This window comes from Vipera berus (assembly GCF_964194415.1).
Source record: "Vipera berus genome assembly, chromosome: 1".
NCBI lineage: Eukaryota > Metazoa > Chordata > Lepidosauria > Squamata > Viperidae > Vipera > Vipera berus.
In genome coordinates, this window is record NC_138202.1 from 255,744,605 (window position 1) to 255,771,960 (window position 27,356).

Here is a 27,356-nt window from a genome sequence, read left to right on the forward strand (position 1 = left end):
ATGTATTCATAAGGAATGTAGAAGGAATAGGACCTATGCATATTTGGAACACAAGAACAAGTTGCCAACCGTTTATTGGATTTAGCACCTAGTTCTTGGCATTCCAAAGACACGTAAGTCCTCTTCCTCTTATGCTCCCTGTGAATGCATTGCTAGTTATGTCCCCCCCCTGGTTTAGGAGGTGTAGGGTTGGAAGGGAGGCAAAGACTTTGATATGTTTAAGGAGCCCAGGAGTGAAGGGAAAACCAGTGGAGGATTCCCTGCAGTTGAGGCAAATTGCCCCTTTGTAAGGCAAAGCTGTAGGGCATGGGTGTCAAACTCGCCGGGTCATGTGATGTGTCGCAATGTATTGCGACTTTTTTTTGCATTGCCAGAGCTGGGATGGGTGCAGCCTTCGTATGCTGCAACCAGCCTGCGGGCTGGCAGTTTGAGACCTCTGCTGTAGGGCTATTTGCTAAGCTCTAGCAAACCTCCCCAACACAAAGTTCTATCAAAATGCCAACACCATATTTATGACATCATGTAATCAGTGAGGTGTTTATTTCACCCAAATGCTGACTCTGGGCCTTTCTCTGGAGTTCTTCTATGCTGCCTGATTTATTCAGACTAATTAATTACAGATCTTTGATTGCTGCCTGTGTTTTCACCACCAATTACACCCCAACATTAAATGAAATTAAACAACTATTAAATTGAGAGGGGGGAGGAGGAATGGAGAGAATGATAATGTGTTTTAAAGTAAATAAAATATTTAATTTACTAGTGCGGCTAAACCTAATTTGTACGGATGAAGATTTTTCCACATGGTTACCTCTTTCCTGATACAGATGGAAAGCACAATACTATTCAACAACGAAGTTGAAATTAGAGATGGGGTTGATTCCAGTATAAACATTTCAGTTTGGCATTCTCTATAAAACTGCACACTCCCATTTTCCATTTACAGCAGGACTAACAAATTTTTTACTTGAAGGCGTTCTCTCTCACAAAGTAAAAAAAGACACAATTGCTTTCTGTAAGCAACCTAGCAGAGAAATCACTGCTGCCCTAAAACAATTCTAGAGCTTAAAAGTGTATAAAAACAGTACTGTACTATCTAGTGTACCATAGTGATAATCTTTGTGACATCTGTTATTCATTACGGCTGTGCAGCATTTTGGATTTGGAATTAACACAAGCATGTCTTTAAAGCAGTTGTATCTGTTCTCAGAATTGTTTTCTCACAATTTACAAGATTAAAAAACATGGTAGCAGGGCAGTTTGACTAAGCTAAACTAGCTGTGATGTGAAGTGAAATAAACAGATAGGTCCTCCTTACAGAAATGTGCATAGTTAAAACTACTATAAACCTGTATATAAACCATAATCAGAAAAAAATGGGTTTAAATGAATATATACAACCTAGGAAAGCTTTTCTTTTTTAAAATGATGAGTAGTCTGATGGCAGAATATTCATCTGAGTACCTTGGTATTTGCTCTGCCCTTTTATTTTCAATTGAAATCAATAATCCAGCAATAACTCCTGGATTATGTTTGGACTGATTGGTATCTTTTTCATTAAACAAATCTCCAGTATTTCCTTGCCTTCCATGCACCACTAAATTCTCTAGTCATTAGTCTGTAAAAAGGAGAGTCTAGTTTGAGCTAAATTTGACTCTGATGACTTCATGGTCACAATCTTGCAATAATATGGACGTGATTTTCCATTATTTTTACCCAAGATGGTCCTTTTTTAATTTCCCATCTAACCTACATTTATAGGATTTCCTGGTGATCTCCCAGGTTTAGCATTTTGAGATCTAAGGGCGACTGGATGCTACCTTAGCTTCTTTTTCAATTCTCATAGATAAATGCCAACTGAATTGTGCCTACATAGTTTATTTGTCTCCTGAATTTTTAGCTCCTTCTCTTTCAGTTCTATTGTTTTGCTTCCTATTCTATTCCATGTTCCCCAGCCTGTTTTTAATCCCCCATTATTTTCTGTCACTGTATAAATCTAGATTCATACATTGTGCTAAGCCATGCTGTAGTCTATTTGGTTTAGTTTACTTGATGAGGTCTCTACACTAGCAGCCTTTCCAACAGAGAATTTTTCAAAATACTCACAAAGTCTCCAGTGACCCGGTGCAGATCCCATCGAGCTCCATGGTTTTCCGCGGAGCTTCGGGAGATGAAGCGTCGGAGACGGGGCCTAGAGAGCTGTTGGAGATCCAGCCGATCCGAATACGACCGATTGCGACTAAGAACCTACATTAGGTCTTATCTCGCTGCGATAAGGGCGGCGAGGTCTAATCACTTCGCTACCCTTATCGCGTCCGCAGATAATCGCCCGGCCGCCCTGTTTAGGGTGACCCGCTCCCTCCTTAATCAGGAGGTGAGGGAGGAACCCTTGCAGGGTCGTGCCGAGGAGTTTAGCCAACATCTGTCGGACAAAATTGCTCGGATTCGGACCAGTCTGGACTCTGACTGGGCAGAGTCTGACGATCAGGACACGGGCGGTCTTGTCGATATTACCTTGGAGGAGTTTGATTTTGTGACTCCGGAGGAAGTGGACAGGATTATGGGGAGGCTGAGCTCCACCACATGTTTATTGGACCCGTGCCCTTCCTGGCTGGTTTATGCGGCTCGGGAGGGGACATGGGGCTGCTTCCAGGCGGTTATATCTGCCTCTTTGAGTGAGGGTAGTTTCCCCGCCGTCTTGAAAGAGGCGGTGGTGAGACCTCTCCTCAAGAAGCCTGCCTTGGACCCAGCTGTGTTGAATAACTTTCGTCCCGTCTCCAACCTTCGCTTTCTTGCGAAAGTTGTTGAGAGTGTGGTGGTACATCAGCTCCCTCTGGTCCTGGATGAAGCGGATTATCTAGACCCGTACCAATCGGGTTTCAGGCCCGGGTACAGCACGGAGACGGCATTGGTCGCTCTGGTGAATGATCTCTGGAGGGCTCGGGACAGGGGACATTCCTCTGTCCTAGTCCTATTAGACCTCTCAGCGGCGTTCGATACCATCGACCATGGTATCCTGCTGCGGTGTCTCAGGGGATTGGGAGTGGGAGGCACAGTTTTGCAGTGGTTCTCCTCCTATCTCCTGGGACGTTCGCAGTCGGTGTTGGCAGGGGGGCAGAGGTCGACCTCGAGGTCTCTCGTTTGTGGAGTTCCTCAGGGGTCGGTCCTCTCGCCTCTCCTGTTTAACATCTACATGAAACTGCTGGGTGAGATCATTCGTGGTTTTGGAGTTGGGTATCATCAGTATGCCGATGATACCCAGCTTTTTATTTCGACCCCAAACCACCCCAGTGATGCCCTCGATGTTATGTCCCATTGCCTGGAGGCGGTTCGGGTCTGGATGGGGAGGAACAGACTTCAGCTCAACCCCAACAAGACTGAGTGGCTGTGCATATCGGCATCCTGGGATATTCAGAATATTCCATCTCTTTCCATGGGGGGTGAACTATTACCCCCCGTAGATAGGGCTCGCAACTTGGGAGTCCTCCTAGATTCACGGCTTACTTTGGAAGATCACATGGTGGCCGTGACTAGGGGGGCCTTCGCCCAGGTTCGCCTGGTCCACCAGTTGCGGCCCTATCTAGACCGGGATGCCCTATGTACGGTCACTCATGCGCTCGTGACCTCTCGCCTGGACTACTGCAACGCTCTCTACATGGGGCTGCCCTTGAGGACCACTCGGAGGCTCCAACTGGTAAAGAATGCAGCCGTGAGAGTTGTGTTGGGAGTCTCCTGATACTCCCATGTTACACCTCTGCTCCGTGAGCTGCATTGGTTACCAGTTGTCTTCCGGGTGAGATTCAAGGTACTGGTAATGGTGTTTAAGGCCCTACATGGCATGGGTCCGGAGTACCTTATGGAGCACCTGCTGCCGGCATTGACTTCCCTCTGCCCTGTGCGCTCCCACAGAGAGGGCCTCCTCAGGGTGCCACCGATCAGAGAATGTCGGTTGGTGGCCCCCAGGGGTAGGTCCTTCTCTGTGGGCACCCCGGAGCTATGGAATCGGTTGCCGGTTGAGCTCCGGATGGCGCCCGATCTTCGCTCCTTCCGTCGCGATCTGAAGACACATTTATTTGAACAAGCTGGCTTGGCCTGATGGGGGATGGGTTGGGTTTTATTGTTATTTTAATATATGTATTTACTGTTTTTAGCCTGGGCATATGTTTAATTCTTTTTAACTTTTGTATTTTTGTATTTTTTATATGTCTGCCCTGTTCACCGCCCTGAGTCTTTCGGGAGAAGGGCGGTATACAAATAAAATTATTATTATTATTATTATTATTATTATTATTATTATTATTATTATTATTATTATTATTATTATTATTATTATTATTATTATTATTATTATTATTATTATTGTCCCAATCTGTAGCCTTCAGATGCTCTCCATTGTACATATGCTTGTGAGCAGTGGTGGGATTCAAATATGTGAACAACCAGTTGTCTGTGTGGATGCCGCTTCTGGAAGTCCATTCTGGGCCTGGGCAACAAAAAATTAGCTACCAGTTCCGCCAGACTGGTGCAAACCGGCTGAATCATACCACTCCTTGTGAGCCTCAAGCTCAAAGGACACTTCAGCCAATTATTTCATGCACTTTGTCAGTCTGACAAAATTTGATTGTTTTGTTGAGTCTAAATATGTCTCTATACAGTACTGTATATGCACTTTATGTATGTTCTTGATTTTTGTTAATTTTGAATGTCTTTAATAAATGCAGTGAGTCTTCATCTTCAAAGATAATTTGAAAGCATCATAATCAGCAGAGCAAAATAACAAGCACAGAGAAACTGAAGTTTGGCAAGCTACCATTGTAATATCTTTCCCCCCTCCCCCAAAAACACAACTTTAAACAGCTAAAGGCAACTTAAGATTGCATGAAATATGAACTGGCGATGAGATATAGTCAGTACCACGAAGATATAATGTAAGAAAGAAGTTGGGGCATATATGTACTGTAGTTAAATGCAAGTGGATAAGTGTCCCTATTCAATATTTCAACTGAGAGAATACCAATCAATTATCTTTTTACCATCTGTTATTAAAATTGAAGTAAAAAGTATTTGTATTAATATCTCATATAAACAAATCAAATATTTGTCCACATGTATTTGTGCATAGTTATTGGGCAATATGCAGTGTAGTCCTCTTGATGGGCTGCTATCAGCATGGTTGAAAAAGACCACTTTTAAAAACTATTAATAAAAGCACTGAGAAACCTCAGAAGCATTTATGGAGCTTCTCAATCATCCAGGTCATGGTTGTCCCAGAGGTGCTTTTCAAAAAGCAACGGGACTTTCTTGGTAACTTGGTAATAACTGGAGCAAGAAAATCCAGTTGCTTTTTGAAAAGCATCTTTGGGACTCAGAAGCCTTCTGATCATTACTGTATGGCAGGGGTGTCAAACTCAATTTCATTGAGGGCCGCATCAGCATTGTGGTTGCCCTCAGGGGGCCGGGTGGGTATGGCCTGGGTGGGCGTGGCCTACTGGGTGGGCATGGCTAGAGTGCGTAAGGTCTACTGGGTGGGTGTGGCCAGCTCTACATCGTTCGCATCAAGGGTGCCTATGGGGGCCTGGGCAGGAGTGGGACAGATCTGAGGGTCTCTGGCAGAAGGAGGGTCTCTGAGCCAGGGCCAAGACAGTGGGCGCCGTTCCCTCACTGTTTCCAAGATGGCTTCCCGGGCCGCATGAAACCACTTTGCGGGCCGGATCTGGCCCCCGGGCCTTGTGTTTGACATATCTGCTGTATGGTATCAGATATATAATGCAGAATAAAGAATTGACTTAAATAATTTATTTTTAACTTCATAATTGGCTAGTATAGCTTTGTAAATTAGCATTCTTGTGCTTCCCATATGATGAATGTGATTAAACACATACTGTAACACTGCAAAGTCATCATATTCATTTTGTAATCTTTGATAGTTTATAAGGGGGATAATTGGATTGAGACAGATAATTATTACAAAACAACACAAATTTGGGAAACAATAGAATAGCAATAGAAGATTTCAGTAGCAGTCATTCTCAGGGCAACATTTTAAATATTTTTATTGCCAAAACAAAATCAGAGGAATATTTGATTCAAAATTATTTCTAATACAGATATTTAATGCAATTCAGCTATTTGAGAATGTATAAATAATATTAAGGATTAATGTTACCAGTGTTTGCTATTTACATGTCAGTCAGATAAGTAACATTAGCATTGCACATATTTGTATGAAAGAGCCCAATAAAAATGCAATTATAATTATGGGATAAAGCTGTTTAGGTCATGCAGATGGGCTTGCTAATTTCCTTTTCTTCTCAGTTTCCCATAATTTAAGAAGTTTAAGGATGGCAGCTTGAATTTTAGAAGTTGATTTCCACTTAAAACTTTGACAAACTACAATCTCAAACATCTGTAATTTCCAATCCATACAAAGTCATTTCTTAGAAAATGACTAAGAGTGACTTAGAAAACTAATGCCAGTAATTCATGGCAACTTGAATTATTTTTGTATTGAAATAATTTCAGAAGGTCTCACTCAATACATTCTATACATTGTAATCCATGAAAGTTTATATGCAAATAAATGGACTAGTCTTTAAAGTGCCACCAAAAAATTGGTTTCACTCTAGTGCCAAAGTCATGGTAGATGTTCTGTACAGATGTCAAGTGATCTACAAGTATACCACTGACATGCATTGGTGACATACAACTCATGGTTTTCATGCAGGGCTGCTGCAAAACCAGTTGTCATTTGAGCAGCACTACTAGTTCTGTCAATAGTACCGAAAAAGAGTAATCAATATATTCTAGTCATATATGCCTTTTTGTTACCCTAGAGCAGTGCCTCTGAGAAAACTTATAGTTATAAAAGATAGAAGAAAAGTTGATTAAAGAGTTCAGTGGAATGGGATTACCCCATTGAAACTGTGGGTGATGTCCTGCTAAACTGCCTCTTTTATAGAGATATTCAGGCTATATACAATCAGAATGTGATATTTAAGTGGGACTAAGGATAATCATCACAATCTCATATTAATTGATCTAGAATTAATGATCACAGATAGCATAGCCATGTTTTGTATACTAGCTACAATAGAACATAAATGAGTCCTTCCAGAGAGTTAAGCATGAGTGTAGTTTTGTGTTAATATAATGTTATATTTGTTCCACTAAATGTTTGTTATATTATGCTTCATCCACCAATTAATTCTTATCTGTGATGATCCCTTAATTAATAATATCCCTTATATTATATCCACCTATATTAAAAAGCTTTCTCTCCCTTTGAAATCCAAAATCAGAATCAATTTCATCTAGAGAGGAAGAAAAATAATGGGATTTCTTGTTGTACAGGTGAAACTCGAAAAAGTAGAATATCGTGCAAAAGTTCATTTATTTCAGTAATGCAACTTAAAAGGGGAAACTAATATATGAGATAGACTCATTACATGCAAAGCAAGATAGTTCAAGCTGTGATTTGTCATAATTGTGATGATTATGGCGTACAGCTCATGAAAACCCCAAATCCACAATCTCAGTAAAATAGAATATTACATGCAATCAATAAAACAAGGAGTGTACATAGAACAATATCGGACCTCTGAAAAGTATAAGCATGTATATGTACTCAGTACTTGGTTTGGGCCCCTTTTGCAGCAATTACTGCCTTAATGCGGCGTGGCATGGAAGCTATCAGCCTGTGGCACCGCTGAGGTGTTATAGAAGCCCAGGATGCTTCAATAGCGGCCTTCAGCTCTTCTGCATTGTTCGGTTTCATGTCTCTCATCTTTCTCTTGGCAATGCCCCATAGATTCTCTATGGGGTACAGGTCAGGCGAGTTTGCTGGCCAATCAAACACAGTAATCCCATGGTCATTGAACCAGGTTTTGGTGCTTTTGGCAGTGTGGGCAGGTGCCAAGTCCTGCTCGAAAATGAAGTCAGCATCCCCATAAAGCTCGTCTGTGGAAGGAAGCATGAAGTGCTCCAAAATCTCCTGGTAGATGGCTGTGTTGACCCTGGACTTAATGAAGCACAGTGGACCAACACCAGCAGATGACATGGCTCCCCAAATCAATACAGACTGTGGAAACTTCACACTGGATTTCAAGCATCTTGCAGTGTGTGCCTCTCTATTCTTCCTCCAGACTCTGGGTCCTTGTTTTCCAAATGAGATGCAAAAGTTGCTCTCATCAGAAAAGAGGACTTTAGACCACTGAGCAACAGACCAGGTCTGTTTTTCTTTAGCCCAGGTAAGACGCTTCTGACGTTGTCTGTTGTTCAGGAGCGGCTTGACAAGAGGAATACGATATTTGAAGCCCATGTCCAGGATCCGTCTGTGTGTGGTGGCTCTTGACGCACTGATTCCAGCCTCAGTCCACTCCTTGTGAAAGTCCCCAACACTTTTGAATGGCCTTTTCCTGACAATGCTCTCCAGGCTGTGGTCATCCCTGCTGCTTGTGCACCTTTTTCTTCCACACTTTTCCCTTCCACATAACTTTCTATTAATGTGCTTTGATACAGCACTTTGGGAACATCCAACTTCTTTTACAATTACCTTTTGAGGCTTTCCCTCCTTATGGAGGGTGTCAATGATGGTTTTCTGCACAACTGTCAGGTCAGCAGTCTTCCCCATGATTGTGATTCCTACTGAACCAGACTGAGAGACCATTTAAAGGCTCAGGAACACTTTGCAGGTGTTATGGCTTAATTATCTGATTAGAGTGGGACACTTTGAGCCTAGAATATTACACCTTTTCACAATATTCTAATTTTCTGAAATTGTGGATTTGGGGTTTTCATGAGCTGTATGCCATAATCATCACAATTATGAAAAATCACGGCTTGAACTATCTTGCTTTGCATGTAATGAGTCTATCTCTTATATTAGTTTCCCCTTTTAAGTTGCATTACTGAAATAAATGAACTTTTGCACGATATTCTAATTTTTTGAGTTTCACCTGTAGCTGAGCAACCTGGTCTTCCTGAATTTTATGTCCTTTAATTTCTTTTGATTCAATCTGGACACCGCTTTTCCTTGCTCTTCAATTCTTGCTTTCCTTAATCTATTTAATCCTGTGCTCCTGGAGCAAATCTTAGTTCCCATGTCTTGGCTCATATCCAAAGTCCTGCTATGATCAGTTTTGCAACTTAAGACTTGCAGTGACACTCTTGAGTCCTGTGAGCAACCTATAGGTAGTATACTCAAAGTAGCCCCTCTGAAGTGATCAATAATAGGCTGTCTATCAAGCCTGTCTATCAATAATAGGCTGTCTATCAATAATAGCTTCTATCAAGCCCTGGACCTCACTCAAGTGAGATGTAGAGGAGGTACAAAAATATCATGGGTACTTTTGGTTGAATCATATATAGTAAATCAGTAGTATCAGAGCAGCTCATCTACTTACTTCTAGAAGTTTTGCCCTTCCCATATACTGATGTTATTTCATTATCTTTCAGATTTGCTCAATTTTGTAGCCCCACCCCCAATAAAGCACATTTAAAGTGTTTTCCTTCACTATTTACCTTTAATTAACAATTCCCACACTGAAAAGACACAAAGGGTGGGAACATATAAAACTGATGAATATTAAAAGGCAAGTTTCTTAATCTTTAACTTTTTTGCAGGCCTTTTGTCATACAGGACAAGGCTGCTGTTTCAGCACTATAAAAAAACCAATAAAACCGAGCTAAGGGAAATACTTTGAACATTACTTCTAGCATGTCATGTCTAATTACATTTCCACTGTAGGTTGTCTACATCCAAAGAATATGTAGGAAGAATTCTGCAGAGTATTTGTGTGGCAGAATTAAATGTCATAACAGCCAGTATATGTGTTTCAGCATGCTTTCTTCACTCCACCATGTTTCATTATTCTAGTGGGGTTTTCCCCCTTTTTTTCAGATGCTACATTCCAGCTTGGAACATTCTGTGAACTGATTATGTGACTCTCATAAACCACTTTTTTCTAAGATCTGGTACCACTGAGCCTGACTAATGGTCAATATCTATTTAGGAGAGGAACAGTGTTTGAACTAGGAAAAAAATCAAGAACATAATTGGGAGGCTTATTCTTATTTCAGGACCTGAAAAAAAAAAGACTCGATTCACATGGAATTTTTTTTAAATAAGAAAAACAATGTACCTGTTTGGAATTAATATACACCCAAATGAATTTTGATTTATAATTAAACCCATTCATATAGCTTTACCATCCTGTTTAGCTGATTTTGTTTGGTTTCCCTTCTGTTTTACTGGATTTAGTTTACCTTTCATTTACCCTTAGAAGCTTGCCCTCTCCCTATTTCTAGCAACCAGCTTTTCCATCAAAAAAGCATGACAGTTTGAAGATAGGCCAGGGTTAAATTTATAAAATTTCTAGTAGATTGGACCAAGTGAAGGCAAAATAGAAATGAGTGTGGAGACAGATATTCACACTCATTTCTATTTTGCCTTCATTTCTATTTTGCCTTCACAAGCAGATGGTGGGTGCAATTGTACAAAGCCTTGCCACTTTATACTTATCCTCATGCCTACCCTTTGAGAACCTCACCCCATCCACATCTGAACTCCCCTGAATTCAGGGGGATAAATATTTGTACAAAACAGTCTACAAGTCAGAGTTCTCCCTGCTGCTGCTACCATACATTTCCCTACTCTTCCCTTCGATCCCAGTCCATCCAATTCACCAGCACAAGAGGACAGAGCTGGTGCACAAGAGGAAATTTGTGGCACTTGTTCAAGGAGCAGATAGCAGCTGTGGCTGATGTGTGTGTGTGTGTGTGTGTGTGTGTTTTGCACAAATAGATCTTAGGTGCTAACTGGTGAACCAGGAGGCTTTGTTTATAGTCACTAATCCCTTGGTTATTTCTTGGCTGGATTATTGCTCTACATGGGACTGACTTTGAACACCACTGATCCAGAACACACCAGCTTGCTGCAATACTGGATATCTCTCAGTTTGTCAATGTAAAACCATTGTTGGGCAGGCTGCACTGGTTTCCAGTTTCTTTTGGGATGTAATTCAAGGTACCGGTTATCCCCTTTAAAGTCTACATGGCACAGAGCCAGGTTATTTTGGGACTGGCTCTCCCTGAGAATTTCTGCCCAATCCACCAGATTGGATTTAAATGTTGCCTTTAGTGGGACATAGAAAGCATGCCTTTTCTGTAGCAGCCCCTCCCCAGTGGATCACCTTCTTCTTGAGATCAGGTCCATGTCTATGGAGATTCTCAGTCATCCAGGTCATGGTTGTCCCAAAGGCACTTTTTTCAGGAGGCAACTGGACTTTCTTGTTTTTCTTTGAAGACATTTCACTTCTCATCCAAGAAGCTTCTTCAGCTCTAACTAGATAGTGTGGGATGGAAGGATTCATATTCCTTCAGACAGCTGGTCATTTGCGTTCTTTGAGAGTGTCACTGATGCCATTTGGAGGTTTCCCTGTGTCCTCAGGGTCACCTGAGTAGTGTGAATGTGTGTGGAGCCTTCTTGGCTGCGGGATGTTTTTTTCTGCCCTGAGTCCCTTCACTGTTGAAGACAGGCACAGGCTGTAGGGAATGAGTCTGTGATGTCTGCATCTCGAATTGAAGTGCAAATGGTTCCTGTAGTCTGCAATGTTGTCTGGAAATCTGTTCATACTCTTCACCATTCGAAGGGTGTTCAACCCAAAGTGCACAGCTAAGTGTCTATGGAGATTCTCAATCAGCCAGGTGATGGTTGTCCCAAGGTGCTTTTTGGCTTTCCCCCCACTCTCTTAACTTTTTGGATAGCTAAAAAGAACTATTTTTTCCCTGGCTGTTGGGATAGTAAGGTTGGAATATTGGGATTGGATAGATGAATAGATATATATGATCTTTTGTTTTACTGTCTATGGTTTTATCATCATTATTAGTCACCAGAGTTGTATACCACATGATGGGTGACCATATAAATCAATAAAATTAAATAATAAAATAAAATAGACAGAAGGTGCTATAACAGTTGTTCATCACAGCTAGATAGAGAAGTAAAACTGACAGCAAGAAAAAGAAAATGCAGAGTGAACAAAATTCTAATTCCACTTTGCTAGGATGTGAGCCTTGGTGAGATAGGAATCCAATGACACCAAAATAATGCAAAGTACATTATGGTATTACAATGGTATCTCTTTTGTATATATATCCATGTTCCTCTGCGTATGCTTATATGCTAAGCAATTTGTCCAGCAATGTCACCTCTAATACAAGCCAGGACTGATAAGGTTAGCTTTGGATGCAACTTTAATGTTTCCAGTTCAATACTATTATTAACTAATATAGTAGGATTAATTCTTACTACTAAATGATAATTTACCAGCCAAAGCACACTCAAAAACTCAAAGAAGTAGTGCAAAATTGGAAGATGTGAAAAGACCTGGCCCATAGAATTGCCAAGAATTGGACATGACTGAATGGATAACATCATCATCATCATCATCATCATCATCATCATCATCATCATCATCATCATGATGTAATCTACTGGTAAACTAATCATATGGAGTTCATGAATGTGTAGAATGAGCTTTATTTACCCATTGATGCTAGATCATCCAAGAGTTTTGCCAGGTTATTAGGGGTGAAGAACAAGTAGGATGAAAGAGAACAAATCAGGGTCAAAGGATAATCCAGAGGACAGGATCCAGAAACAATCCAATACAAATCAAAACAAGATGGGATCCCATCACTATATATAGACAAAGAAAAATAAGAAAGATGAATCCAACAAGGACCCCATCTCAATCCAAGGCCTGTAAGAACAGTCAGGTCTTCAAGGCCTTACTGAATGCTATCGGGGTGAGAGCCACATGGATTTTAGATTCTAAAGAGCAAGCTCTATGACAGGCAGAAACCTTGGGAAATAGTCCCTCAAGTAACCTGGCTCATGCCATGTAGGGCTTTATAGGTAATAACTAGAACTTTGCACCCACTAGCAACTGGTGCAGCTTGCTGAGCAGAAATGTTATGTGGGCATAATGGGGCATCTTCCCTGAGCACTATTTTCTAGACCAGCTGAAGCTTCAGAGTAGTTTTCAAGGGCAGTTCCATGTAAAGGACATTGCAGTAGTCAAGTATCAAAGTAACTACAGCCTCTTGATCTACGAAGCCACACAATCTGTGCACTGGTGCACCAAATGGAGCTATGCCAATCTCCCCCTTGGTCAAAGTTGCCACCTTCCTTTTGAGCAGGAGTTATCAGTTCAGGAGGACTCCCCCAGATGCTCAGATGGAGCTCACCTGTTATTCAGCAATGACAATTACCTTGCATTGGGGCTAGTAATCTTTGAGGATACAATTGTGCATCATAATGCTTTCTAAGTCATTCAATCAAAGTCACTAATAAAATTTGTATTATAAATTTGTATTATAAAAATTTATATTAAAATTTGTATTATAAAGAGCCTTGGTGGAGCAGTGGGCTAATGCCTCCTTAAGTAACACCAGCTGCCTGCAATTAGTGCAGGTTCGCATCCCACCAGGCTCAAGGTTGACTCAGCCTTCCATCCTTCCGAGGTAGGTAAAATGAGGACCCAGATTGTTGGGGGCAATTAAGCTGACTTTGTAATAATGCCGCTTGGGGTGTGTGTGAAAGCCCTAATAAGCAGGCATATATACATAGAATGAAGGCTACTGCTAAGCTTGTAAGCCGCCCTGAGTCTTTGGAGAAGGGTGGGATATAAATGGAATTAAAATAAAAAAATACATTTAAATTGAGAGCATTGGACTTGAAACCAAAAGACTTTGAGTTCTAGTTCTCCCTTAGGTACAAAGCCAGCAGGGCCAATCAGTCCCTCTCAGCCTTAGGAAGAAGGCAATGGCAAGACATTTCCAAAAATGTAGCCGAGAAAACTGTAAAGACTTCTTCGTGTAATTGCCAAGAGTCAAAACTGACTTAAAGATACCTAAATAAGTAAAAAATAAATAAATCTAAAAACCCAATTAACTGGAGAAAAGTTTCTGTGCACAGTATGGTTTTTGAAGACATTAATATATATGTTAAACATTAATAGGATGCATGTATTTAGTTAATAATAATTAAAAGCACAAATTAGAAGCAAATTTCCACAGGATTTCCTAGAGAAACATGTATGGTTAAAATTTCCTATGGAAATAATAATTCCTTCTGCTTAGACTGCATCTTTATTCTTCCTTGCCTATAGTAATAAGGGCTTGCCTATCTGTACAGAGATGTGGATATTAACTTGACCCAGATTTAATTTCCAGCTAAAATAGTGCCTGGTGCTGGCAGAAAAATATTTGCTTGGCTGCAATTCCTTAAAAGTAAACATTTGTGGTGAAGCCTAACCCAATGTAAAAATGTGTAGGGATAGGAAACCCAAATTAATCTTATTCATCCATGTAGGGGATTTTTGTGAGCTAAGATGTTCAGGTCTTTCTATATCTACCTCACCCAGCCAGTCAAGCAGTAAATGTATTGATCCTGGGGGAAAGAAGTTAAGCATAGGTTTTGGTCTTTGATTTTTGATTGAATCACTGTCCCATATATTTTCTTATGAGCATTCTTTTATGAATGCTTGCTAGAGCAAAAAGGCAAGATAAAAATGAATAAATAAATGTATTTTTTTCTGATAAGGCATACTAATAAATTTGAGCTATTACATACTGTGAATATCTCATATCCAAAGCAGATATTTTACTCAATAAAAATCAAGGTATTCCATTTTTAATGGCTATTGGCAAATACTAACAAATGTATGCAATTTGCATCCAGCATTGGTGGCAGGGTGGTGGTGGTGTATACTTAAAGCAATACATCTATTTAATACAATCTTAAGTTGGAGTTCCTGTTCAACTACTTGTCAGATTTTAGAGGTCTTTTCCCCCCTGAATATGAGTATTGAGGATTTCACAATAATTTCTTATTCATGAAAATAAGAAATTCAAACTGTGGAAGAATACTACAATGACAATAATAATATACAGTATTTTTTATAAATTCTTCTTTTGCTAAATACTGATTCAAAGAAAGCTTAGCTGCAAACCAAGATGTTCAATTAAAAATCTGCTATACAAGTATCTATTAAATTTAGTATGATAGTAATGAACCAATGCTTCAATCCTGGGAATTCATTTTGGGCCAAGCTCTGCAGACTTTCTAGGTTATTGTCCAAATTCTCTTCTTTCCCATGACCTCTCTGTCTTAATTTGCCTCCTACACAATATCATTGTTACAGGATATAGTTTCTCCCTCCCAAGTCAAGTTGTGTTTTCCCCTCCCACCTCAGCTGTGAATTACACTTAAACCAAAATCAATTAATGACAAGTATCCAAGATGGAAATAAAACCCACTCATTATCATTATCTCATACATTTTACATCTTCTTGAGTAAATACTTATAATTTTGTGTCATTAAAGTACACTCTTTATTTTCATAAAGGTAGAAGAACATTTTGCTGCAGATGGTCTTCAGCCATTTATTTTCTAAAATGTGAGTGTTATGAACTTACACTTAGCAAACAATTGTTATGACAAAAGTCCTGAACTCTGTGGCAATAACTTCCAAACAAGCAAATGAAGTATTGATGAGGTTGCACACAAACATTCCTCTAGGTGTAACACAAAGTCTATAGGCTAAGGTTCTGTACCATACTACAGTTTTGAATTCTACTCACTAGGATGTATAACTACTTCTAATATTATACTTCCAAATTGGGAGAATAGAATAGACCCATGTGATATAATCATAGAACCTTAATACAAAGCCTTATTTTCATTGGTGTTCCTAATTTGTATTTAAGGAGCATACAGTCCTGTACACACATCCTTTTCATGTGCAAAATCCTTTTATACCATAGTGGATATGGTATATTCCCTTGTTTCTAAGGGAATTTTTGAAGGTTAATCACACGGTGATACCAACCCTAATAAAGGTTTTGGCTGAGAAAAATAGCAATATTATAACAATCAAGAAATACTGAAGTTAAAACAAAGAAAATAGTTCTTTTCTCATAAGAATACATATTTTGCAGTTAAACAGTATAATAACTTTTAGAGGTCAATTGACTCACACAGATCAGTGTAGGATCATGGGACTGTGTGTTCACACTGAAATGAATGGGTTGAACTGTATATTCATGCAACTAAACAAATCCTTACTGTCAAAGACAGTGAAATCACCAGATTTTGTTATTTAACTTATTTTTCTCTCTCCCGACAAACCAATAACTCTTTCCTCAAATCTTCCTGCAATTCCAGAGGCCTCAATCTCAATCTCAACACAAGTACAAACTTCTCTTTCAAAGGGAAGGTGGTACTGTAAGATAGTTTACTTGAAACTGTTTGGTAGGCCAAGTTATTGTTTTTTTCATGAAAAGCCAAGTGAGTTAACCTGAATTTGTAGTACAGTACTGCACCAGGAGATGCACTTTGGAATTTGAAAGGGAATCTTTTCTAGCAGCATTTAAAAAGCCTTACAATCTTCCTAGCCCCACACTTCTGCTTTCAAATGGAGGACATTTGTATTACCCGTTTGAAGTCTTAAACAAATATGAGAGAAAGCATACAAAGGAGGAGAAAGGTCAACAGACAGGAGAGTGACTGTACCTCAGCAAAATGTGACCAGCTCGCAAAAGCTATAGCTTGCTGCTGCCCTGTGAGAAGGCTATTGTCTTGGCTACCGTGGGCTGAGCTCTCTTCAGTGTCAAAATGAAAAGCGTTGTCCTCCGCCGAAGCTGAGCTTAAGGAGAAACATCCCAGGAAGGAGAATATAGGAAAAATCAGGGTCCAGGCCAAGATCAAAGCCATCTCCTCCCTTTACATTCAGCAGGGATCTTCCAGTTTCTTGCTTCTTGCTTCTGCTTTAATTGCCTTCCTGGCCCACTTGCTTGAGTGGCGCCTCAGTTATTTTAAGTATCAGCTTCCAGATGTGGGACTGCTAAGTCAATTTGCAACAGTTCTTTCTCAGAAGAGTGCCTTTGCTTTCTTTCTCACTGGCTTTCAGAGTCTGGAGTTCCTCTTTCTCCCTGGAGGCTCTGGCTGAATAACATACAGATGGGCAGTGCTTAACAGAGAGTGTCAAAATGCAGATTGTATTCCAGGAAAGCAGCCCGAGCTGCGCTGCCACCTTATCTCCCCTCAGTCAGGATACAGGCTGAGTCTGGATTCAAAGCTCTGGCTTCCGCCAACTTTTTCAGGATCGTCATTCCCCTTTCCCCTTCCAGCTTGAGAGCCACCCACGCAGCATTCAAGTCAGACCTCCCCACGCTTCCTCTCACATCCCCTGCTCAAAACTTAATAAGACCTTGCTGATGATGGCTAGCTTACAGGATATATTTCAAAGTATCACAGACATGGAAAATTTGAGATGGGTAGACCCACAGTCAGAAGGAGGATACGGAGATATGATGTTCTTTTTGTCATTTGAAAACTTCAAGATGAAATCAAGTACCCAAGAAGTCTTAGATCCAGGATCTTTGCTAGAAAACGGGCATCTTAACACTCTTTATTAGATTCTCCTTTTCCCCATTTCTTCTCATCAAATCTGATCGCTGAAAAAAAAATCATTCAGTACCGATTTAGAAAATGGTTTCATTATGCAATTGCATGAACTTTTATTTACAAAGACCAACTTGTTTTCCTTCTCAAGAGATGCTTTGTGAAGTGGCTGAAACAAGGCTGGTAGTGAATAAAATTCTGCCAAGTAATTGACTAGGCACGGCCTCTCTATTTCTAGACTAAACTCCTTAGATCATGACATCATTTTAAAGCATTCTATAGTTTCTAAGGCTCTTAACAGACTGGTGACATTTCCATTAAAAATGGCAGTATTTACCTAGAATGGTCTCTGCCTTGGTGCCTGCCACCCCTCAAGTCTTTCTCCTTGTATCCAAGCAATTAGCTCTGCGAATCGAGACTCTGATGAAGTATTGAAGAAAAATGATGTTTACAGAAAAACAAAACTTGCTACCATACTTGAGAGTACGCTTGGGAGAAGACACAATCAGAAAAAAAAATAAGTCCAAGCATCCATTCAATTTCTTTGGCCGCTCTCTTAAGACCATTAGAGCAGGCCTGCTAGTCCTATTCAGTTCAGCATTCCTTTCCTAATAATGGCCAATCAGATGCATCTAGGAAAGTTCAAAATCATGGAATACAAATGATTTGATCATAATAATCTGTATTCCATGCTCTGCTAACACCCAGACTTAACTAGTTCAGTACACTGCACTGAGGCAGGAATTGGGGACAGATAGCTACATTCCAAGTGAATAACATCGGATATAGCCATACCCATCTGTCAGTCTGATGGTCTCCCTTGCAGAGTTTCTACATGTCCCTAGAAAGACAGGTAAGAGAGAACTTCAGATCCAGTAAAAAAATACAATGGAGAAAAAACAATGCACTCCCTTTTTTTCTCACTCCTCCCCTCCCCAGAGCAAGATATACAACCACTCATTTTAGTGCAATATGAATGCAATATACATACTTATATATAAATAATTAAAGTGTTGAATATTTGTGTACCAAATTGCAGATATTATGCCACTCTCCACTCCCCAAATGTTAGAAGAAAGTAGGCAGAAAGTGAAAACTTGTTACTCCATGGCTGTCGTGGATAGATAGATCCAATATCTATTTACTGGAAGACACTGGTGAGGTCTTTCCCATTACCTCTCTCTCTCCCACCCGCCCACCCCCTTCTATCTAATATTTACATGAATTCCTCCGATGTGGGTGAAGGGGGTGCCAATTTGTTTTGGTTTGATTCTTTACTTTGAAGAAAGGTACCCTCCCATGTGTTATAAATAAAATTGGATGATGCTGGTAACAAGATAGGTTCCATCATAAGAATTTATTTATTTATTTATTTATTCGGTTTATATACCGCCCTATTCCCAAAGGACTCAGGGCGGTTTACAAGGCAAAATTTAAAAACAATCCAATATAAAATTAAAATTAAATTAAATTAAGTCTAGCCGCAAAAATTAAATCACAATTTAAAAACATTAAACCTCTCAGTCCAGACCAGATAGCTAAAAGAGCCAGGTTTTTAGGTCCCGGCGAAATGAACGAAGGTCGGGGGCAGTCCGGAGTTCCGTTGGCAGTTGATTCCATAGGGCAGGCGCGCCCACAGAGAATGCCCTCCCCCTGTGTATCGCCCGTCAGCAATCCTTGACCGGCGGTACCCTGAGGAGGCCCTCCCTGTGGGAGCGCACAGGACGATGGGAAATTGACGCTGGCAGCAGGTGTTCCCTTAGATAATCCGGGCCCATGCCATTTAGGGCTTTATAGGTCATCACCAGCACCTTGAATCTCACCCGGAGGGCAACCGGAAGCCAATGCAGCTCGCGGAGAAGAGGTGTTACATGGGAGTATCTAGGATGCATTTATGAACACCATATTGTTAACTGGATTGAAAGATTATTGTTACCTAAATTAAATGGAATAAGCTCCCCAATATGGCAGAAGTGAATAGCATATTTATCCTGCCTGAGCAGGGGGTTGGACTAGATGACCTCCAAGGTCCCTTCCAACTTTATTATTATTGTTGTTATTGTTATTGTTGTTATTGTTATTATTATTATTATTATTATTATTATTATTATTATTATTATTATTATTTACAGCTATAGAGGATAAACTCATGAGAGCCTTGGGTGTCCATTTCCATTGCCACATTTAGCTCTCATTATCTTTCAAGAATTAGAAAACCAACAAAGGTTGTTACCTTCATATAACACTTTTCTTTTAATATTTTATCTGTATGTAATCAAGAGTCCCTCGGTGAGGGGCATGGGCAGTTTCAAAATTTGATCAATAGATCAAATCAACCAGGCTCAAGGTTGACTCAGCCTTCCATCCTTCCGAGGTAGGTAAAATGAGGACCCAGATTGTTGGGGGCAATTAAGCTGACTTTGTAATAATGCCGCTTGGGTGTGTGTGTGCAAGCCCTAATAAGCAGGCATATACATAGAATGAAGGCTACTGCTAAGCTTGTAAGCCGCCCTGAGTCTTCGGAGAAGGGCGGGATATAAATGGAATTAAAATAAAAATAAAAAATAAAATAAAACAAACAACAGAAGACCACAGTCCACAGTCACTGGACGTTGTATCCTTCCAATCCTTTTCTTGAGACTTAGACTTGCCTCCACCTTGGTTATTTTATGTCTGGGTTAGATGGCAGACCAGAAGTCATTGTTTTGAACAAGAAAAACATGAAGGAGAAAATCACCAGCAGGAATTGTAGGACTTGAATGGACTGCTGATGGCACAGTGCTTAGAATGCAGCATTGCGGGCTAATTCTGCTGACTGCTGACTGCCAGCAGTTCGGCAGTTCGAGTCTCACTGGCTCAAGGTTGACTCAGCCTTCCATCTTCTCATGTTGGTAAAGTGAGGATCCAGATTGTTGGGGGAGCAATATGCTGATTCTGTAAACCTCTTAGAGAGGGCTATAAAGCACTGTGAAGTGGTATATAGGTCTGTGCTATTGCTAGTGCTAGAAGGAAGAATTAGGAATGAGACATAGTGAATATCCATTATTTTATGGTTACCTTCATGATTACATCCACCCAAAGGGAAGTAATATAGGAATCAACCCACTTGTATTGCAATGCCAGAAGTCTTCCAAAGTTCAGCAGTTGTAATAATGGTCACAGGCAACCAGTGCAGGACAATATTTGCTGTTTCAAAAGAGCAAGTATAAGACACAAATGACAAGAATGATAAAGGCTATGCATTTCTTGCAATAGATAAATCAGCAGTCTTTTCTCTGCTTCATTTTTCACTTTAGGCTCAAACCGTAATCTCTGTGCACTTGATGAAGAAAGAAAATCCTTTTCCTGCTCATGTGTGGCCTGGCCTCTTCTTAGGCTTTGGTTCATTCCCTAGTCCCTATCATCTTATGGGAACACCCTATCTAGAATTCCTTTATATCTTATAGTTTATATTAGAATATTCCTTGGCTTTGTCTGTTGGCATCCCACAATCAGAATGGATAGGATTATCTATTTGATTGTGCTCAGTAGCACACAGAAACATAAAATTGTCCAAACCAGGGAAAAGGGAAGGGAAAAAAAATCTGGAGAAGTATTTGAAACATACCTTCTATTCTATAAATGAGGCAGTTACTGTAGAAAATGTATATTTCTGTTTTTTTTAAAGCAGTTAACATTTAGATTTCTTTCTTGCTATTGTAGCTTTAAGAAGGAAAGCCACATTTCCCCTTGTTTTCCCTTTTCTTTTCATTGCTGTGCTACTTGCATTGCTATATTTATTTATTTTTCTTCTGCCTTGCTCCTCTACCTTTGAATTGTCCTCCTTCCTTTTCCATGGTTACTTTAACACATCCTCAACATTGCTGGATCCTTCCTTGCCACTTAGGAGATAGTTTAGAAATTAAGTCTTTCAGATGGAACTCAATTGAGATTGGCTTTATCTGACTAGGAGTACACATTGCTTGAATTTCTTCCTATTTACACTTTTCAAGGCGTGTTAAAGGTCTGTAACTCAATAAGGACCTAGTTGGAGTATTGTCCTTAATTGCTGCTAATAGCTCAATTTCCCAATCATTAAAGACCTTCAAGATGTTCCCGTTGCCACTGTTTCTATAATTTCCTCTCCATTGTTTGCATTGTCCTATTGACTTTAAAGGTTATTTATGTACAAGAAATTCATTTAAAACCTATATGGTGCAATATGATATTGCAACAATAACTCTACTTTGGAGAAGGTGTGGAAATATCTGTACAAATGCACAAAGAGATTTTACACTCCCCTCTTCCCATTTCCCTGATTGCTTTTATTAGTTATCTTACAACAGCACTATGAAAGAAATAATATCAAACATTCCAAGATTCCCAGAATTCCTTTTTTCCTCTATGGCAATTTGAAGAAAACTTCCGCTTTAGGAAGCTCCCCGCTTTGCGATCGCATTTTTTCTTCTTCCTGGCTTTCTTGATTGTGGCAAATGTCTCAAAAAAAATGATGATCAGCTCAGAGGCAAGTAAGTTTCTATTGCAGCCATAAAACACATGCACACTAAACCCTTCACTGAATATTGCTTTCAGTAAGCAAGATCTATTTCAGGAGGGAAAAAAAATGTAACAATAAGGGAGTGCCATATTTAGGAAAAAAGAAAACTGTCTCAACAATATCGGAAGAAGATTTACAAACAGAAATAATAGCAGCTTAGGAAATTGCTCCCAAGATTATTTTTGAAGGATCTTTGCTGGAACAGCTATGCATCTGCAACCTTGTTTTAAAGCAGTCAAGTTCCAACCTGAGAATAAAAGAATGCAATGTCAGTCAATGGACTGGCCATATCTAGGATAGAGAAAAGAAGGTTTGCAAGGCTAAGGAATCTTGTTGAAAACTGTGCCTGGAGCAGCATCTGTCAGGCTTCCACTGCCCAGTTAAATAATTAGAACCTCCGAATAATATTGTGAGAAAGAATTCAGAAAATTCAGGTTATGAGAATGGGGAATTGGTTCCAGATGCTGCTCTTTTCTACCAAATCAAAACCAAGTCTTCAACCAAGTCAGAAGATTCTTCCAACTCCTTTTTGTTTCCCAAAGAAGGAAAGTTGCATTAGATTTGTTGAATCTAGAATAATGTGAAAAAAACAAGAGAGAAAAATAATAAATATATAATAAAACTTGATCTGGAACTTCATTGATGACTCGTGTGATGAACCAAGGTTATTTAACAATGTCTCTACATCAGGTAAAAGGGTGCATTTTCAGACTGATAGTTCAGGTAAATGTAGCAGATTATAATTCTATGCATAGTCAGTCTTCCATAGATATGACCAGGTTACTTCAATTTTACTTAACTTATAGAATCAGAAAACCATATCAATTTTCATCATATTGCATTGGTTCTATGTATGTTGTTGTTAGCTGCGAAGTTTTGTACGACCCACCACGACCCCAGGCCTTCCTGTCCTCTACCATCTTCTGGAGTCTATTTAAGCTCATGCCTACTGCTTCAGTGACTCCATCCAGCCACCTCATTCTCTGTCGTTCCCTTCTTCTATTGCCCTCAATCTTTCCCAGCATTAGGCTCTTCTCCAGTGAGTCCTTCCTTCTCATTAGGTGGCCAAAGTATTTGAGTTTTAGCTTCAGGATCTGGCCTTCTAAAGAGCAGTCAGGATTGATCTCCTCTAGGACTGACCGGTTTGATCGCCTTGCAGTCCAAGGGACTCGCAGGAGTCTTCTCCAGCACCATAGTTCAAAGGTCTCAATTCTATGTATGGGTAATGGCTAACACTTTGCAACGTATCAGAATATTATCCATTGAGAGTGCGGAGACAAATAATGACACATACATGACGATGTCCTCATGCAAATACCATGGTTTACATAGTTGTAAGAGATATCCTGACCCAAATATGTAATATTTGTAATATGGTAAACTGTAATGTGTAATTACAGTATTTGCATGATTGTTAATATGCTTTTGTCATTATTTGGTATCAGTATTTTGTCATTTGCTGTGGACACCACTGGCATTTTTTGAGTAATGTTCCATATTGTCTACTTCTGGAAACAGTTAATTTTCTGAAGTGACTACTGTCTCCATTTAATTTGCATTTGGATATTTAAAAAGTACTATATGAAAAAATGGCAATAGTTCATTTAGTTCAGGTTTTGTTTGTAGTTGTGGCTATCCACAAGCAGATATCGAAATAATGGTCTTCTCCCCAAGCAACTATTGTAATATATTCAGATATATCGAAATATTTTGTGGTTTGAACATGGGATTTATCACAGTTGAGAAGCTGATTGCTGTAACATAGTTTGTACTCTCTCATGAATCTAGTAACCTCATATTGATGTCTGATTTGTTCCAGTGTGGGATACAGCCAGTTCGCACCACTTCAGCAGAACTGGTAGTTAATTTTTTGTTGCCCAGCCCAGAATGGACTTTCTGGAAGCAGCATCCACACAGAACAACACTGGTTGTTCACATATTTGAATCCCACCACTGATTTGTTCCCTTCTAACTTCAAATTGAAGTCCACTCGGAGGCTCCAACTGGTGCAGAATGCAGCCGCGCGAGTTGTGCTGGGAGTCTCCCGATACTCCCATGTTTCACCTTTGCTCCACGAGCTGCATTGGCTGCCGGTTGTCCTCCGGGTGAGATTCAATGTGTTGGTAATGACTTACAAAGCCCTACATGGCATGGGTCCGGATTACCTACGGCAACACCTGCGGCCGGCATCAACTTCCCTCCGTCCAGTTCGCTCCCACAGAGAGGGCCTCCTCAGGGTGCCTCCGATCAAAGAATGTCGATTGGTGGCCCCCAGGGGGAGAGCGTTCTCTGTGGGCGTGCCAGACCTGTGGAACCGCTTGCCGGTTGAGCTCCGGATGGCCCCCGACCTTCGCTCCTTCCGGCGCGATCTAAAAACTTATTTATTTGAGCAATCTGACCTGGTCTGATGGGTTAGGGTTGGGGTTTTAATATGTTTTAATTAATTATTGTTTTAAACTTGGGCATAATATTTAATCGTTTTTTAACTTTTGTATTTTGTTTTTATATTTATCGCCCTGTACACCGCCCTGAGTCCTTCGGGAGAAGGGCGGTATAAAAATATAATAAATAAATAAATAAATAAATAAATTCCTAGAAAATAGTTCCTAAATTATTAGCCAAAATGTAAGTCAAAATAATACCAACATTTCTTAGTACTGTACTTAATGTTTCAAGAAGAGTGATCTTTCTTGGGCAGAGTTATACTTTACTGGATATAGCTGGATGTTTAGGTTCAACAAACTGAATCAGAGCACAAAGTCAGCACCAGGTAAACACCTAGGGTATCCCATTAGACATGTACAAGGTCCATATGGAGTCTAAGAGACCGAAGACATACCTTTTCCAACTGGCCGACCTGGACTGACGACGGGGTTTTTAATTTTGTTTTAATTTTTATTGGTTTTTAGTGGGGCTTTGTAAAATTTAATCTCTTTTAATATTTGTATTCATTGTTTTTATTGTTGTTTTATTGTTGTTAGCCGCCCTGAGTCCTTCGGGAGATAGGGCGGCATACAAGTCCCATAATTAAATTAATTAAAATTAAATATAAAACAAACAGCAAATTATATTGAGGCAGTGAACCAAGTCCAGCCGTACCCTCCATAGGCCAATAGGCAGGAAGCATAGCTTGCATAGATCTTACCAAAAGCATCTTATAAATCACTTTCCACAGAAGACAACATATTAAGAAGTCTACCTCTCCCTTGGAATTGCAGGTTATGGGGGAAATATATCACTGTATGTTTTGCTTCTATTGGTTTTGCTGCAATTTTACTCCAAATTTTTCCTCCTCTGATTGGTTTTTCAGCAACTGAAGAACAATCAGAACATTTTGCTGCCTACAATGAGTGCTTTTCATTCATTGTCACATGGTGATCATTACTGTTCCATCAACTGCCTCCTTGATATTGAATGGTTTTAGAAATGAGTTTTTGAACCCATCTGAGTTCAATTGTAGGTAGACCTTGACCTACAACAGTTCATTTAGTGACTGTTCAAAGTTACAATTGCACTGGAAAAAGTGACTTAGGCCAATTTTTCACACTTATGACCATTGCAGCATCCCCATGGTCATGTGATCAAAATTCAGATGCTTGGCAACTGGTTTGTATTTATGACGGTTGCATTGTTCCAGGTCATGTGATCACCTTTTGTGACTTTCTGACAAGCAAAGTCAATGGGGAAGCCAGATTCATTTAACAACCATGTTGCTAACTTAATAACTGCAGTGACTCATAATAATAATAATAATAATAATAATAATAATAATAATAATAATAATAATAATAATGATGATGATGATGATGATGATGATGATGATGATGATGATGATGATGGAAGAGACCTTGGAGGTCATCTAGTCCAACCCCCTGTTCAGGCAGGAAATCTTATACCATTTCAGACAAATGGCTGTCCAGTCTCTTCTTAAAAACTTTCAGTGTTGGAGCATTCACAGCTTCTGGAGGCAGATTGTTCCACTGATTAATTGTTCTAATTGTCAGGAAATTTCTCCTTAGTTTTAGGTTGCTTCTCTCTTTGGTTAGTTTCCATCTGTTGCTTCTTGTCCTGCCTTCAGGTGCTTTGGAGAATAGCTTGACTCCCTCTTCTCTGTGGCAGCCCCTGAGATATTGGAACACTGCTATCAGCTGTGGCAAGGAAAGTTGTAAAATGGGACAAAACTCGCTTAACAAATGTTTCACTTAGTAACATAAATTATGGGTTCAGTCATGGTCATAAGTCGAGGACTACCTGTACAGGACTTCAGAAGTTCATATTTTCTTAGACTTTGGCTTCTTATATAAGAATTGTTTTGTCTGCTCATTGGTTGAAATGGGGGACAGGGACTCCATTTTACATGCAGAATTAAAAAGGAACTCCTTATATCCTGAAGGTGGGTAAACTCATGCTTTCCTTGAAAGATTAGCTCCTTAATCTGTCTAGTGTTTCTAAAATTAGTTTACTTCTTGCTGTCTTCTAGCTCATGAAGCTACAGATTGTCCTCTGAAAAATGAATCTCTCAGGGGAGCTGAGAGGAGAGAATAACAGCACTCTGTAACAAAGTCAACTGCTGGGCCTAACATAGTCAACATTTTCTTTCAGCCTCTCTCCTATTTGAAACATTTAGGATTGTCCTAAAGTAAACCAAGGCTACAATATGTTCAACAGATGTTGTTAGTAAATAATATTCTCTCACTTTAGTTCCTTCTTCTGTCCTCATGCTGGCTTCAATTACTCACACCATTTGGGTTGCCTTTGTTGTGGATGACATTCATACTGGTGGGCTAGATGAGCAATCAGAATGTTATGAATATTCCACAAACAAGGAAGTCCTTGACTGGAATGTATGCAGTCCTCAAACAACAAACACCAAGCATAAGCAAATATTCTGCTTTGTTTTAATCATTTTCCAAGTTTCCCCTGGAACTTTTAGCGGTTGGACTTTCCCACATGGCAGTCCTTTAGCCTTGAAATTTCTTATCCTTTGAGTTTTTAAACAATTTGCTTATCTTGGCCTGCCCTGACTTGATATTCTCCCCTCCTACTTTCCTCATTGATTCTTGATTTCCCTTAAGCTGGTTTTCTGTGAATGGAGCAGGGACACTCCCCCCCTCCCCAACTGCAAAGACTGAAAAGAGAATGATAAGAAACAGATACCCATGGTTAAGGCTTGTTGAAGCAATGAACTATTTCTATTTGGAAGAGATAACTGACAATTGTGTCTTTCAGTCAGGGATACAATAATATTGAAGACAATGCAGTTATGTTAGGTGTAACACAAATCTTGCATGATTTCTGAACTAGGAGAGATTGAAGCGACTTCATTTTAGGCTTTGTTGAACAGAAATGTCC

At 39.8% G+C, this 27,356-nt stretch overlaps 1 protein-coding gene across 1 annotated transcript in view; it reads right to left on the reverse strand.

Moving 5' to 3' along the window:
- LAMA4 (laminin subunit alpha 4) overlaps positions 1–16,786 on the reverse strand; it is a 102,066-nt gene extending 85,280 nt beyond the window's left edge. The window contains exon 1 of the mRNA XM_081346628.1: positions 16,577–16,786. Within this exon, the coding sequence (XP_081202754.1) occupies positions 16,577–16,777 (201 nt within the window). The 5' untranslated portion in view covers positions 16,778–16,786. The remainder of the gene's footprint in view (positions 1–16,576) is intronic.
- Between the last annotated feature and the right edge of the window lie 10,570 nt (positions 16,787–27,356).